Source organism: Hippocampus bargibanti, linkage group LG02 (assembly GCF_051943395.1).
Source record: "Hippocampus bargibanti isolate YZ-2025 linkage group LG02, ASM5194339v1, whole genome shotgun sequence".
NCBI classification, from domain to species: Eukaryota; Metazoa; Chordata; class Actinopteri; order Syngnathiformes; family Syngnathidae; genus Hippocampus; species Hippocampus bargibanti.
Genome location: NC_142735.1, coordinates 34,601,624 through 34,616,458, shown reverse-complemented (window position 1 = coordinate 34,616,458; position 14,835 = coordinate 34,601,624). Strand labels below are relative to the sequence as shown.

Here is a 14,835-nt window from a genome sequence, read left to right as displayed (position 1 = left end):
TTTAAAGTCAGAATTCTGAGAATTAACTCAGAATTCTTATTTAAAAGTCAAAAATCTGAGAATAAAGTCCTGATTCACACTTTAAAGTCAGAATTTTGAGAATAAAGTCAGAATTCTCATTTAAAAGTCAAATTCTGAGAATAAAGTCATTATTGTCAGTTTAATGTCAGAATTCTGAGAATAAAATCCGTTAAAGTCAGATTTTTTAGAATAGCGTCAGAATTCTCACTTTAAAGTCAGAATTCTGAGAATAAAGTCAAATTCTGAGAATAAAGTCATTATTCTCACTTTAAAGTGAGAATTCTGAAAATAAAGTCAGAATTCTCACTTTAAAGTCAGAATTCTCATTTAAAAGTCAGAATTCTGAGATTAAAGTCACATTCTGAGAATAAAGTCATTATTCTCACTTTAATGTCAGAATTCTGAGAATAAAATCCGTTAAAGTCAGAATTTTGAGAATAACGTCAGAATTCTCATTTAAAAGTCAGAATTCTGAGAAGAGAGTCAAATTCTGAGAATAAAGCCATTATTCTCACTTTAATGTCAGAATTCTGAGAATAAAATCCGTTAAAGTCAGAATTTTTAGAATAACGTCAGAATTCTCATTTAAAGTCAGTATTCAGAGAATAAAGTCAGAGTTCTCACTTTAAAGTCAGAATTCTGAGAATAAAATCTGTTAAAGTCAGAATTTTGAGAATAACGTCAGAATTCTCATTTAAAAGTCAGAATTCTGAGAAGAAAGTCAAATTCTGAGAATAAAGTCATTATTCTCACTTTAATGTCAGAATTCTGAGAATAAAATCCGTTAAAGTCAGAATTTTGAGAATAGCGTCAGAATTCTGAGAAGAAAGTCAAATTCTGAGAATAAAGCCATTATTCTCACTTTAATGTCAGAATTCTGAGAATAAAATCCGTTAAAGTCAGAATTTTGAGAATAGCGTCAGAATTCTCATTTAAAAAAAAGTCAGAATTCTGAGAAGAAAGTCAAATTCTGAGAATAAAGCCATTATTCTCACTTTAAAGTGAGAATTCTGAAAATAAAGTCAGAATTCTCATTTAAAAGTCAGAATTCTGAGAATAAAGTCAAATTCTGAGAATAAAGTCAAATTCTGAGAATAAAGTGATTATTCTCACTTTAATGTCAGAATTCTGAGAATAAAATCCGTTAAAGTCAGAATTTTTAGAATAACGTCAGAATTCTCATTTAAAGTCAGTATTCAGAGAATAAAGTCAGAGTTCTCAGAATTCTGAGAATAAAATCTGTTAAAGTCAGAATTTTGAGAATAACGTCAGAATTCTCATTTAAAAGTCAGAATTCTGAGAAGAAAGTCAAATTCTGAGAATAAAGCCATTATTCTCACTTTAATGTGACAATTCTTGATTAAAGTCAGAATTCTCACTTCAATCTCAGAATTCTTAGAATCTTGCCATCCTTATTTTTTTTCTTCAAAATGGAATCGAAAATAGCTCAAAATTCTATTTAACATTGTTTTTATCGTTTCCCGTACAAACTTTATTGTATGCCATCTAAAAATGTGCACAAAATCATACAAAATACGGCCGGTTGACAGGTATGCATCTGCCCCGAGGTGTCAAATGTATGCAGCTGCTCACGCATTGCCACGCAAGCTAAAATTAGCCAGCATAATGGCGGTGCTCCCGTAAGCATGAAATGCGCCGCATTGCTTTAGTCTAGCCGCACGCATTGAGGAACTTTAACGCAAGGAAGCTGTGGAATCTTCTTGCAGCTTCAAAATCGCCTGTTTTTCATCCACGAGATAGTTTTCATGTAGATTAACACATCTAAATTGTCAATCCGATTCAATGTAAAATTAAAGGAAGCATGTTCCAGCATTGTACTTGTGTAGAAGATTAATAAAAACACAAATGGAAAAAAATAATAATCCAGTAATAAATATTGGGGAAAAAATGGATCATACAGAAAAATCATGAATCTGAATGGGGGGAGGTTGAGAAAGACAGACAGGCAGACCCACCGATCGACCGACCGACAGACAGACCTACAGAGAGTCCGACAGACAGACATACATACAGACCTACAGACAATCCGACAGACAGACAGACAAGACACGTTTGTTTTTAATGAAATTGTGTGAGGGTGATCAATTCCTAACTGTTAAATTGACAACTACAGAGAGAAAGACAGACAGACAGATGGACTGACCGACAGACAGAGACAGACAGACCCACCGACCGACTGACCGACAGACAGACAGACAGACAGACAAGACATGTTTGTTTGTTTCTATGAAATTGTGTGAGGGTGATCAATTCCTAACTGTTAAATTGACAACTACAGAGAGAAAGACAGACAGACAGATGGACTGACCGACAGACAGAGACAGACAGACCCACCGACCGACTGACCGACTGACTGACTGACCGACAGACAGACAGACAGACAAGACATGTTTGTTTGTTTCTATGAAATTGTGTGAGGGTCATCAATTCCTAACTGTTAAATTGACAACTACAGAGAGACAGACAGACAGACAGACAGACCCATTGACCAACAGACTGACAAACTGACAGACCGACAACCAAGAGACGTTTGTTTTTATGAAATTGTGTGAGGGTCATCAATTCCTAACTGTTAAATTGACAACTATGAATAAACATTGTGGGACAAGCGGATCATTAAAATTTTGTTTTTGGAAGAATCCAAAGAAAAATGTTCTTTGTGATTTCAACTTCATGAATGCACTTTTAAGAATCGTTAATTGGAATTGCACGTATTCAAGGTTGTTCTGTTGCCATTAGTGCGTTTCAATAGTTTGACTGCAGATATCTGTTTCATCTCGTTCATGCCTCGGGGCAACACAGGACACAAGTGCGGGATTCCTCAGGTTTCCCACCGAGGCGACGAGATGCCCTCCAGAGACATCAACCAAGGTCAACTCCCGGACGAGGAAGTGAGGGCAGAATTCCGAGGAGCGCGGTTTTAGGTCTCGGTGAAAGCGGTGTTGTGTTCCTGTAACCCGCCAAACCCACCCGCTTAATTCCACAAAGGCAGCTTTGTCACTCATACTCTCCAAAATATTTAACATTTCAACCACATACTCATGCATTACTCTGAAGCAACTAATATTATCAGCTTAGAACCAGTCTACAACTAGCATACGCCAGACTAGACAGACAGTCAAGGGCTAGACTAGTACCAGATTTTAAAGAGCCATACCAAGAGGGAGCCAATTAGTAAGTCTGTTACCAGGCTAATACAAGATTAAAGTCAAACTAGTAACGGCCTGGTATCCATCCATCCATTTTCCAGACCACTTTCTCCTCATTAGGGTCGTGGAAATTGCTGGAGTCTATCCGAGCCGTCTTCGGGTACTAGGCGGGTGACACCCTGAATCGGTTACCAGCCAATCGCAGGGCACACAGAGACAAATAACCGGCAGAGGATCCACTGAACCCCTGAGACGACTCACCGACACCCTAGGGTTCGATCGAACCCAGTTTGAGTACCACTGCACTAGACCCAAACCACACATTTGGGATTAGTTCATGACTTGAACCAAAGGCCAGATGAGACCTAGTCTGGATCAATCAACACTCCAGCTAGCCAGTACCAAGAAGAATAAGACTCCTGCTCGTAGCTTGAAACTGATAATAGAGTAGGTTCGGTCGAGTATTACATGGAGAAGAATCAGACTCCTGTTCGTATCTTAAAACTGATAGTAGAGTAGATTCGGTCAGGTACTACATTAAAGAATCTGACTCCTGTTCATAGCTTGAAACTGGTAGGAGCGTAGATTCGCTCGAGTACTACATTAGATGAATCAGACTCCTGTTCGTAGCTTGAAACTGATAGAGGTGATTCGGTCGAGTACTACATTAGCAGAATCAGACTCCTGTTCATAGCTAGTAACTGGTAGTAGAGTAGATTTGGTCTGGTATTACATGTAGAAGAATCAGACTCCGGTTCGTAGCTTGAAACTGATAGTAGAGTAGATTTGGTCAGGTACTACATTAGATGAATCAGACTCCTGTTCGTAGCTTGAAACTGATAGAGGTGATTCGGTCGAGTACTACATTAGCAGAATCAAACTCCTATTCATAGCTAGTAACTGGTAGTAGAGTAGATTTGGTCGGGTATTACATGTAGAAGAATCAGACTCCGGTTCGTATCTTGAAACTGATAGCAGAGTAGATTCGGTCGGGTATTACATGCAGAAGAATAAGACTCCTGTTCGTATCTTGAAACTGATATTAGAGTAGATTCGGTCAGGTACTACATTAAAGAATCTGACTCCTGTTCATAGCTTGAAACTGGTAGGAGCGTAGATTCGCTCGAGTACTACATTAGATGAATCAGACTCCTGTTCGTAGCTTGAAACTGATAGAGGTGATTCGGTCGAGTACTACATTAGTAGAATCAGACTCCTGTTCATAGCTAGTAACTGGTAGTAGAGTAGATTTTGTCTGGTATTACATGTAGAAGAATCAGACTCCTGTTCGTAGCTTGAAACTGATAGCAGAGTAAATTTGGTCGGGTACTACATTAGCAGAATCAGATTCCTGTTCTTATCTTGATCAGAATCAGAATCAGAATCATCTTTATTGCCGAGTATGTAGAACACACAAGGAATTTGATTCCGGTCGAACACGCTGCACTAGTATCATCATCAAAAAAATTGCAAAGAGGCACTATACAGTTCAATTTGGGCTACTGTTCAAATACTGATAGTAGAGTAGATTCGGTCGGGTATTACATTAAAGAATCAGACTCCTGTTCGTAACTAGAAACTGTTAGTAGAGTAGATTCGGTCTACTACTACATGAGAAAAAAACAGACTGTCAAATGAGTACCAAGGCAAGAGATTGATTTCTACCTAGCGGGCTTGGTCTTTGACCAGACCGTACTAGAACTAATTACAACTCTTACAAGGACACACCCACACGACAACCACATTAGCACCAGGCAAGTTCACTACTAGCCTAAAAGCAGCTTTCACACATTTGGCACATCTTAACGATGATTTACAGGAATTTGTATGGACTGTTTATTTAATCAAGTCTCCGCATTTGAGTTTCAAACAAGTTTGTTCTTGTCTACTTATCCTTTTTTTCACCAACCATTTCCCGCTAATGTACCCTTAAGAGTGTGTCACCCTAAGCTTTTTATACAAGCGGCCATATGTTACGTAAGATGCTATACAAGCAAGGCTAGCATTTAAGAGTGAATTTAGTGCATCAAAGTGTCAGATTACAGCGCGAGAGCAGGTCAGGACGATGAGCAAAAGCAAAGACGAAGGAAACATGGAAGCCACGCAAGGACCCGATGATTGAAAGCTATGTGCTCTGACAAGCAGGCTTTACTGACTGCTGGGAGGCTCAAATATCTAGGCTCAATTTTTAGATTTGGCTTTTGACAGCCAACAACTCATTTGTATTTAAGTGTGTTTTAAGCCTTTAAAGGACAACCGACACCATTTTTTTTTTTTTTTGTTTCCTGACATTAGAAAAATGTTTTTTAGCATCTAAAATACCCAAAACGTGCAGGCTGATATTTTTAGTCAAATGCAAAACACCATTAAAAATAACTTAAAGTGTCCCAAAACTGCCACAAAATGAGCTACGGGCTGGCGAGATTCAGAAAGTCCCGCCCCCTTGTTTGTGACATCACACTCAGTCGTACAGGAGTGGTCCATCGATGAAAAGGTTTCTTCAGTCGTCATCCGTACTTCTTTGAAGGTGTCGGACGTTTCGCTTCTTATCCAAGATGCTTCTTCAGCAAACTAAAATCTTACGGGTAGTTTCGGCCCTATATACATATCTCTACTGTCCAGACCCGAAACCCGAAAGTAACTCAAACAGATAGAAAGCTAACTGGCTAATGGCTAGCTATCTAGATAGCTAGTTGTGTTAAGTTCATTCTGTCTCCTTATTATTGGTCAAATTAACTAAATAGCTATTTAGCTAATAGCTAGATAAGCTATATGTCTTTTGTGTTGTTTCACATTAGTTGGCTAGTTAGCTAGCTAATACATAGCTAGCCAGCTAGAAAGCAACTAGAGAGCTAGTTAGATCGCTAGCCAGCTAGATAGCAAATAGAGAGCTAGCTAGCTAGCTCGATAGCTAATAGCTAGACAGATAGATAGCAAATAGAGAGCGAGCTTGATAGCTAGCTGAGTGTGAGTGTGAATGACAGTCGAAATCCTCTGCAATTGGACAATGCAAGGAGGCAAAATTGCTAAAGCACCATCAGAAAAACATACCAAGTCACACAGCTACTTGGTAAACAAACACACCAGAGGTTAGCCTCCGATTAGCACTTTTCTTAGTTCTGCTATATCTTTTCTTTCGCAATTCCATAAAGTCTCGTTATATCGATATTCAAGGGAGTCCGAAAAAATATCGATATAACCGGGACTATCGATATATCCCACCCTGTTTGCATGTAATTTTCTCCGTGCGTGCATAGAAATAGTATCGATATAACCGGGACTATCGATATATCAGACCCTGTTTGCATGTAACTTTCTCCGTGCGTGCATAGAAATAGTATCGATATAACCGGGACTATCGATATATCCGATATCGATATAACCAGACTTTACTGTATAACTTTCTTTGAAAGTCAAATGGTGAGTGTAGTAGTACTTGCTAAAATGACAAACAGCAGGCCCCCCCCCTCCCTGGGCAAGCGCCGGCCAAATAAAACACCCTGGAGTCCTTCTGTACTGTCACAGGCGGGAGACGGCGAGCAGAGAAAACATTCAAACCCGTGTCCGTATGTTGGCGTCTTTCGATTGGACGATATGATTTCCCGTGATGAGGTGTTTGCGTAGGATTGCGATGGTTTTCAATGAGAATCTTGTCTGGATGGAGCCAATCACTTTTCATGTACTGTACCTTGTTTTGTGTGAGATCGTGCCAACTGAATAAGTTGGCGTCTGTAGGCCTTTCTCTCTGTGTCTCTGGGTCTTTGGGTCTCTGTGTCTCTGTCTCTATGTATCTGTCTGTCTGTCTCCGCGTCTCTCTCTCTCTGTCTCTCTGTGTCTCTGTCTTTGTGTCTTCGGGTCTCTGGGTCTCTATCTCTCTATCGGTCTTTCTCTCTGTATATCTGTCCTTGTGTCTCTCGGTCTCTTTGTCTCTCTCTCTCTGTCTTTCATTCTGTCTGTCTCTCTCTCACACACAATCGCTCTCATTTTGTCTTGTTCTGTTTCTCTCTCTCTCTTTTTCTCTCTCTGTCTCTCTCTGTATATCTGTCCTTGTGTCTCTCAGTCTCTTTGTCTCTCTTTCTCTCTGTCTTCCATCGTGCCTGTCTGTCTCTCTATCACACACAATCGCTCTCATTTTGTCTCATTCTGTTTCTCTCTTTCTGTCTGTCTCTCTCTTTCATTCTGTCTGTCTGTCTCTCACACACAATCACTCTCATTTTGTCTCATTCTGTTTCTCTGTCTGTCTCTCGGTCTCTCTCTCTCTGTATATCTGTCCTTGTGTCTATCGGTCTCTCTGTCTCTCTCTGTCTTTCATTCTGCCTGTCTGTCTCTCTCACACACAATAGCTCTCATTTTGTCTCATTCTGTTTCTCTCTCTGTCTCTGTCTTTCATCGTGCCTGTCTGTCTCTCTATCACACACAATCACTCTCATTTTGTCTCATTCTGTTTCTCTCTCTGTTTCTGTCTGTCTCTCTCTTTCATTCTGTCTGTCTCTCTCTCATACACAATCACTCTCATTTTGTCTCATTCTGTTTCTCTGTCTGTCTCTCGGTCTCTCTCTCTCTGTATATCTGTCCTTGTGTCTATCGGTCTCTCTCTCTCTTGGTCTCTCTCTGTGCTTCTTGGTCTCTCTCTCTGTCTCTCTCGCTGTCTCTCACTCTCTCTCTCAGGCAACATGAGAACCCACATTAGAGAGTACCTAACGACGTACTTAAGGATCTACCTACACACCTACTGTAACCTTTAAAAGTGCCTGAGTCATAAATAACCTTACCTACCTAATAAATCACCACCGTAGCTACCTAATTTCGACCAACCAACCAACCAACCAAATAAAGAAAGCAAATACCTCTCTATTAAAGGATGTAGAGTACCTGCAGAATAAACTACTTTCAGTACTTACATACTTATCTAAGTAATAAAGTGCCTACCTACTGAATAAAGTACTAAGTTCCTGACTCGCCTACAAGACAAACCTCATGAAATACGTCCCAGTACCGACCAACCCGCCATGTATCAATTACTACTACCCCTGCACCCCATTTACCGTATCGCCTATGAGACTTAGCCTAAACTGCCATTCCAAACTGGTACCAGACATTCCGTAAAACAGGTCCTGTTTGGCTCTGATGTGTCAATCCCGCTTCTCTCGGCCACCCAGGACTTGGACGCACTCCAACATCCAATCACGACATTCACATCTGGAAACACGGGGACCCCCGATATGGAACCCCCCCCCCCCCCCCTCCTTCCGGTAAATTGGATATGCTCAAAGCGTGCACAGACCGTTCACATTTTTCAAAGCACTCTGCCATCAGAACGTATTTGTCCCCATGGTAATATAATGAATGCACAATATACCTATTTATCCTTAACCCCGCCCTTCCATATGAGTATCACCCCCTCGCCCTCTTCCGTAAAATGTGTGAGTGACCCCACTCACCCCCTTGCCTGTCACTCTCCCACTTTAATCTGGTAATCTGCAGCGGAACAGCGGCGTCTGTGATCACTAGCAGGGCAGGGTTCGGCGGATGCATACCTTCCTCCGGCGGTGCTCCAGGGGAGGACGGGGGGTTCGAAGGAGTATTTATGGAGGTAATCCGCATCTCCAGCGTGGGGTTTGTCACTAATAAAATCAGGGCGGCGTTTACGGGTGGGCTCGGGCGAGGAAAGAAAAAAAAAAACGTAGCCTTGTACGGGAACGTTATCCGGGAACACTTAATTCCCCTTTTGGGATTTTGAAGACTACCCAAATCTAAGATGGATCTTACAGATAGAACAAATATTTGTTGGCGATTGATGTGGAAAGGTGGGTGGTTCTTATGGAATGCAGTGGAAGAGCACTTGGAGGAAATTAAATAATTACGGAAGGGATCAAGGGTACCGTGGGCAAAATTTATGGCTAACCTAGCATAAAAGGGGCCTAATGATCTATAATAATAATAATAATAATACATTTCTTTTCTAAGCGCCTTTCAAAACTCTCAAGGTCACTTTACAGTCACAGGATCGTTTTTCTCTGCGGGTGAGAAGCGGCAGCCACATGCGCCAGCGTTCACTCAACCTGGAAGTTACTGAAATAGATAGAAAGATAGCTAATAGCTAGCCAGCTAGACAGTTAGCTAACAAGCGACATAGCATATAGCTAATAAATAGCCAGCTACATAGTTACATGCGCTAATAGATAGCAAATGGACAGCAAATAGATAGGCAGCTGGGTAGCTAGCTAACTAGCTAGATAGCCATATAGCTAATAAATAGCTAGCTACATAGTTACATGTGCTAATAGATGGCAAATAGATAGCCAGCTAGGTAGCTAGCTAATAGATAGCCAGCTACACAGTTAGCTAAATAGCTGTATAGCCATATAGCTAATAAATAGCTAGCTACATAGTTACATGTGCTAATAGATGGCAAATAGATAGCCAGCTAGGTAGCTAGCTAATAGATAGCCAGCTACACAGTTAGCTAAATAGCTGTATAGCCATATAGCTAATAAATAGCTAGCTACATAGTTGGATTGGATTGGATTGGATTGGATTGGATTTGCCTTTATTAGTCTCACAGTGGAGAAATTTACATTTCACAGCAGCAAAGTGATGCAAGGAATGAAAGTAGAAAAACAAAATACATGAGCTGCTGGAAAGGCAGCCACTCTCGCGGCGCCGTCTTGAAGTCAAAAGAACAAAAAAACTAAATAACAAATGATATGACAGCATAGAGACAATATGACATGTAACTACTGCCATCGCTGGACACCAAAGGGCCATTGTGCTTTTTTTGCTCCTGTAATGGGCAGCATCTTCACAGCCCCGTTTTGTTTAGCGGAAAGGTCAGTGCTGTTGGATAGTATGCGGCTGGATGGCTTGAGGAACCCGCGATAAGAAGAAAGGAGCGTCAGCGCAGAGCGCCGATGCGTATGTGGAACTGTTGCGGCTTGGAATTGAAGCAGATTTATGTGCAACAGGAGATGTGAGACAATCTCTTTTCGTCAATGGATGCGACAGCTGCGTGTTTGCTTTCAACATTTAGCTTGTAGTCGACGTGCACATTCCACCATGATGTCCCTGATCCACTGGTGTAAAGACGCTTTGATCCTCTCCTCTTTCATCTAGAACTGCTTCATGTCATCACAAAGAGGGTACAGCAAGTCCTGAAGAATGAATGTCTCTCTGTGTCTTTGTTTTGTCATATTGTCTCTATGCTGTCATATCATTTGTTACTGATCCTGTGACTGTAAAGTGACCTTGAGAGTTTTGAAAGGCTAATAGATAGCAAATGGATAGCAAATAGATAGCCAGCTAGGTAGCTAGCCAATAGATATCAAATAGATAGCCAGCTAGACAGCTAACTAGCTAGATAGCCATATAGCTAATAAATAGCCAGCTACATAGTTACATGTGCTAATAGATAGCAAATAGATAGCCAGCTAGGTAGCTAGCTAATAGATAGGAGAATAAAATCATATTATTTACCTTTTTTTGGTGGTCGTTGATGGCTTGATGGAATGTAAATAGATAGCCAGCTAGGTAGCTAGCTAATAGATAGCAAATAGATAGAACTCCAGCCAAGCGGCGCAATCCGATTAGCATTTCTTGGTCCCGGAAAGACACCAAAGTTAGCTTAGAATGTTAACACTGTGCTGCTTATGTGTGTCATTGTGGGGTCCTTGTCCTTAAAACAATGTGACGCAAATAGATAGCCAGCTAGGTAGCTAGCTAATAGAAAGAACTCTAGCCAAGCGGCGCAATCCGATTGGCTTTTCTTGGTCCCGGAGAGACACCAAAGTTAGCTTAGAATGCTAACACTGTGCTGCTGATGTGTCTTATTGTGGAGTCCTTCTTGTCCTTAAAACAATGTGACGCTAATAGATAGCAAATAGATAGCCAGCTAGGTAGGTAGCTAATAAATAGCAAATAGATAGAACCTCAGCCAAGTGGCGTAATCCGATTGGTCTTTCTTGGTCCCGGAAAGCACTAAAAAAAAGAGGCAGAAAATGGCGACTAAGCTCCGTTTAAGGAATTAATCAGCCCGTTTCCACAGGCTGATTAATTCCTTAGACGGAGCTTTGTCGCCCTCTTCTGCCTCTTTTTGGTGCAACACGAAGTTTTCAGACCAAACAAGTACAGCAAAATGCATTGACGTGATGGAAGGACTGCTGCAATGTGTCCTGTTTTCGGTCAGGGGCGTTCCTTCAGTGACGTAGGGTGATGACTCGTCACCAACTCAAAAACAAGACTTCCGGAATATTCAGTCTTAAAAGGTAAAATCTAGCTATATGCGATGGAATCTTTGTAAAATACGCGCAGTAGAAGTCATTTGAAGCCATTTTACAAATTATGGACGCAACTTGTCCGGAGACGTCGGTTGTCCTTTAAACCGAGCTAAACAGCTGCACTGCTGTTGGGATTGCCAAATGATATAAAAATAAGATGTTGAAAGCGATTCATTGTTTTATATGTCGTGAGTAAACATCAGAAGTGCAACCAGACTGCAATCAGAACACAGACGACGAGGTCAGTTTGGGTATAGCCGTAGGATATCCTTTAGCTGTTAGCTCTGTTTTTTTTTGGAGGCCAAAACAAACAAGAATTTTTGTCTTGTTTTTTGTTCTTGTTTTTGTTTAAGTGCAGCTGTGGATGTCCATTCAAGTCGTTTCACTTGAAGAAGTGTGAAAGCTATATTTTACGCTTTAAGACTCGCGCTGAATATTCAGGAAGTCTTATTTTCGAGTTGATGACGTGACGTCACGGAGGGAACGCCCCTGATCAAGAAAGCGACACACAAGGGATATAAATATAGAGCCATAGCTACCAGCACAACTTTAGTTTGCTGACGAAGCTTTTCGGATGAGGAGCAAAAGGTCCAACAAATAAATTAGCAATCTTCCAACCGACCATCTGTCTGTCTAACCATCCATCCGTCCAACCGTCCATCCATACATCCAACCAACCAACGCTAATAAATGAAATGTATTATTATTATTATTATTATTATTATTATTATTATTATTATTATTATTATAACAAGAGCTGAAGCTGGAACAAAGCGCCAACATGGAAAAAAAAGGAAAATGCTGCCACCTTGTGAAAAAATTGCCAGAGGTCTAGCAAGCACTTTATCAGCACCCAAGCATGAAATAACACAACCCAAAAACAAACAAACCAAGCAATTTGACAAACTTCCAATACAACTAGCCAACTGACCAATCAACAAACAATATATGAGCCCGAAAGCCAATCAGTAGCAGTCAAAGTGCTCCTCAAACCTACCAACCAACCAACCAGCGGCAATCCAATCAATCAATCATACAACCAACAAAACAAATGGCCATGACGGTTTGAGGTTTAATATGGATCGTGCTTATAACAGACTTCTTAGATCATTACCACGTCGGTTTACTCGTGCTCATCTGATGATACCAGAGTGAATGGGGGCAATCAGAGCTAGTCGTAGAACATAATCAGACAGAATAAAATAAGTAATCAGAATAGTTTCAGGGAGTAGTCCACAGCTGTCCCCCAACCAGGGACCTATCAGAGCAGAGGTCTGGCACATTAGGGATATATATATATATATATATAGGGCCACAATTACTAGCACAACTTTAGTTCGCTGACGAAGCTTTTCGGATGAGGAGCGAAACGTCCGACAAATAAATTGGCAATTTGACAACCTTCCAACCAACCGTCCATCTAACCATTCATCCGTCCAACCATGTATCTGTCCAACCATCCATCCGTCCGTCCAACCATCCATCCATCCGTCCAACCGTCCATCCGTCCGTCCATCCAACCATCCAGCCGTCCATCGTTCCAACCATCCGTCCGTCCAACCATCCGTCCGTCCAACCAACCAATCAGCCAGCCATCTTGGAATTCAAAACTGGACCCTTCTTTCATCTGAATTGTTCAATTCCCAGCAGGCACCAATCATAGCTGGCACCCCGACGTCTTGACCGTACGGATATATATATAGAGAGAGTCAAAACTACCAGCAAAAAAAATTGTTTGCTGACGAAGCCCCTTGGATAAGAAGCTCAACGTCCGACACCTTCAAATTTGTACAGATGACGGCTGAAGAAACCTTTTCATCGATGGACCACTCCTGTACGGCTGAGAGCTTACACAGTAGGAAATTTTTGAAAATGTTCCCATTGTGGGACTATTAAAGACTGTCTGATTATGATTCTGAATCATACAACAGTCAAAATACCCCACACACACACACACTCCAGACAAAAAAAAAGACACACTTCCTAATCAGATGGTTTACATAAACGCCTTAGATCAATAATTGTATGCTTCCAGCGGAGTGTAGGGGTGAGGGGGGTGGGGGGTCAAGGGGTCAACATGAAAATTTGAGGGGGCAACTTTAAAAGGTAATTTCCATATCCTGCCTTGTTTGAAGTGAATGAAACGCACCCATTCATTGCTAGCAAACTCAAACAAGGTGTACTTTTTCAGTGTGTGTGTGTGTGGGTAAATCCATAAAGAATGACCATTTGTGTGTGTGTGTGTGTGTGTGTGTGTGTGTGTGTGTGTGTGTAGGTAAAAAAAGAAGCATAGAAAGGTAAACAAACCGTTTTGCTCCTTGCCGGCCGGTGGGTAAAACTTGCTGACATGACTTTCCTGAGCCTCCGAGCCACTTGTTTGCAGAAGCGACGCGACAACGATGAGGATTGATGGAAGGATCATTTGGAGAATTTGGGGAGTGGGTGTCCGGTCGCAGGGGTTCCGAAGTCCTGGAGAGGGGATTGGGGGTCTCGGTAGGGGTAATGGGGGGGATCAGCAGGGGCTCCGGTGCTGCTTCGGCGGCGCTCGGACGCGCGCGAGAATCCGCATAATCTTCACCATGAATACACTCGGAGGAAGGTGATATATTCGCTAGAAAAGTAAATAAATACAAATAAAATATCGATGGGTTTGTTTACAATATCGATGAGAGTATAAAGTGATCAAAATAAAGTGGCTAATGTTGAAAATGATACAAATTCAAACGAAACAATCCAGGTTTTAACGAGGTGGTGTTGTGTTTAAAAAAAAAGATAATCTCAGACTCGGTTTGGAGTTTTGTTGTAGTCCGTAAAAAAAAAAAAAAAGTGGTGGTTACTGTTGGCTTGCTCGGTTTGGTGTGCAAGACTGGAAGCTAGCTCAACAGGTGCCGGACAGAGAAAAAAAAAAGTTGGAGACGACGGAAAGGAGGAGGAAGGAGGAAGGAGGGAGGGAACTCCTTGGGTATATTAACTATTGCGGTGCTGCGTTCAGGCACCGAAAGTAGCGTGCGACTCCAGTGAGAGCGTGCGTGTGTGTGACAGTGTCAGACAAATGTTGCTCGCTTGGAGTTACGTGACCCGCTAACGATGCTACGCTAGCCGACAAGTCAGCGTTTGTTGCTAACATTATGCTAACATGCTCTGTCTTCATTTTGTGTGTGTGTTTGATTTTGAATGATGAGCCTTGTGAGGACCACTAACATTTTATACCAGACGTAGTGAGGACATTTTTGACAAGTGAGGACCTTTTGTCCGGTCCTCACAAGTTTTTTTTTTTCATTCTAGAGGCTTCTAGAGGGTCTATATATGCATCTGTTAAAGTTTCGGAGAGGTCCTCACAAATTCACCCAAACTGATTTTTTGGTGTGTGT

At 41.4% G+C, this 14,835-nt stretch overlaps 1 protein-coding gene across 2 annotated transcripts in view; it reads right to left on the bottom strand.

The window, feature by feature from the left end:
* Positions 1–14,341, bottom strand: part of pdgfc (platelet derived growth factor c) — a 56,703-nt gene extending 42,362 nt beyond the window's left edge. For both annotated transcript variants that reach the window (XM_088991115.1, XM_088991116.1), the window contains exon 1: positions 13,772–14,341. In XM_088991115.1, the coding sequence (XP_088847241.1) occupies positions 13,772–13,886 (115 nt within the window). In that variant the 5' untranslated portion in view covers positions 13,887–14,341. The remainder of the gene's footprint in view (positions 1–13,771) is intronic.
* Between the last annotated feature and the right edge of the window lie 494 nt (positions 14,342–14,835).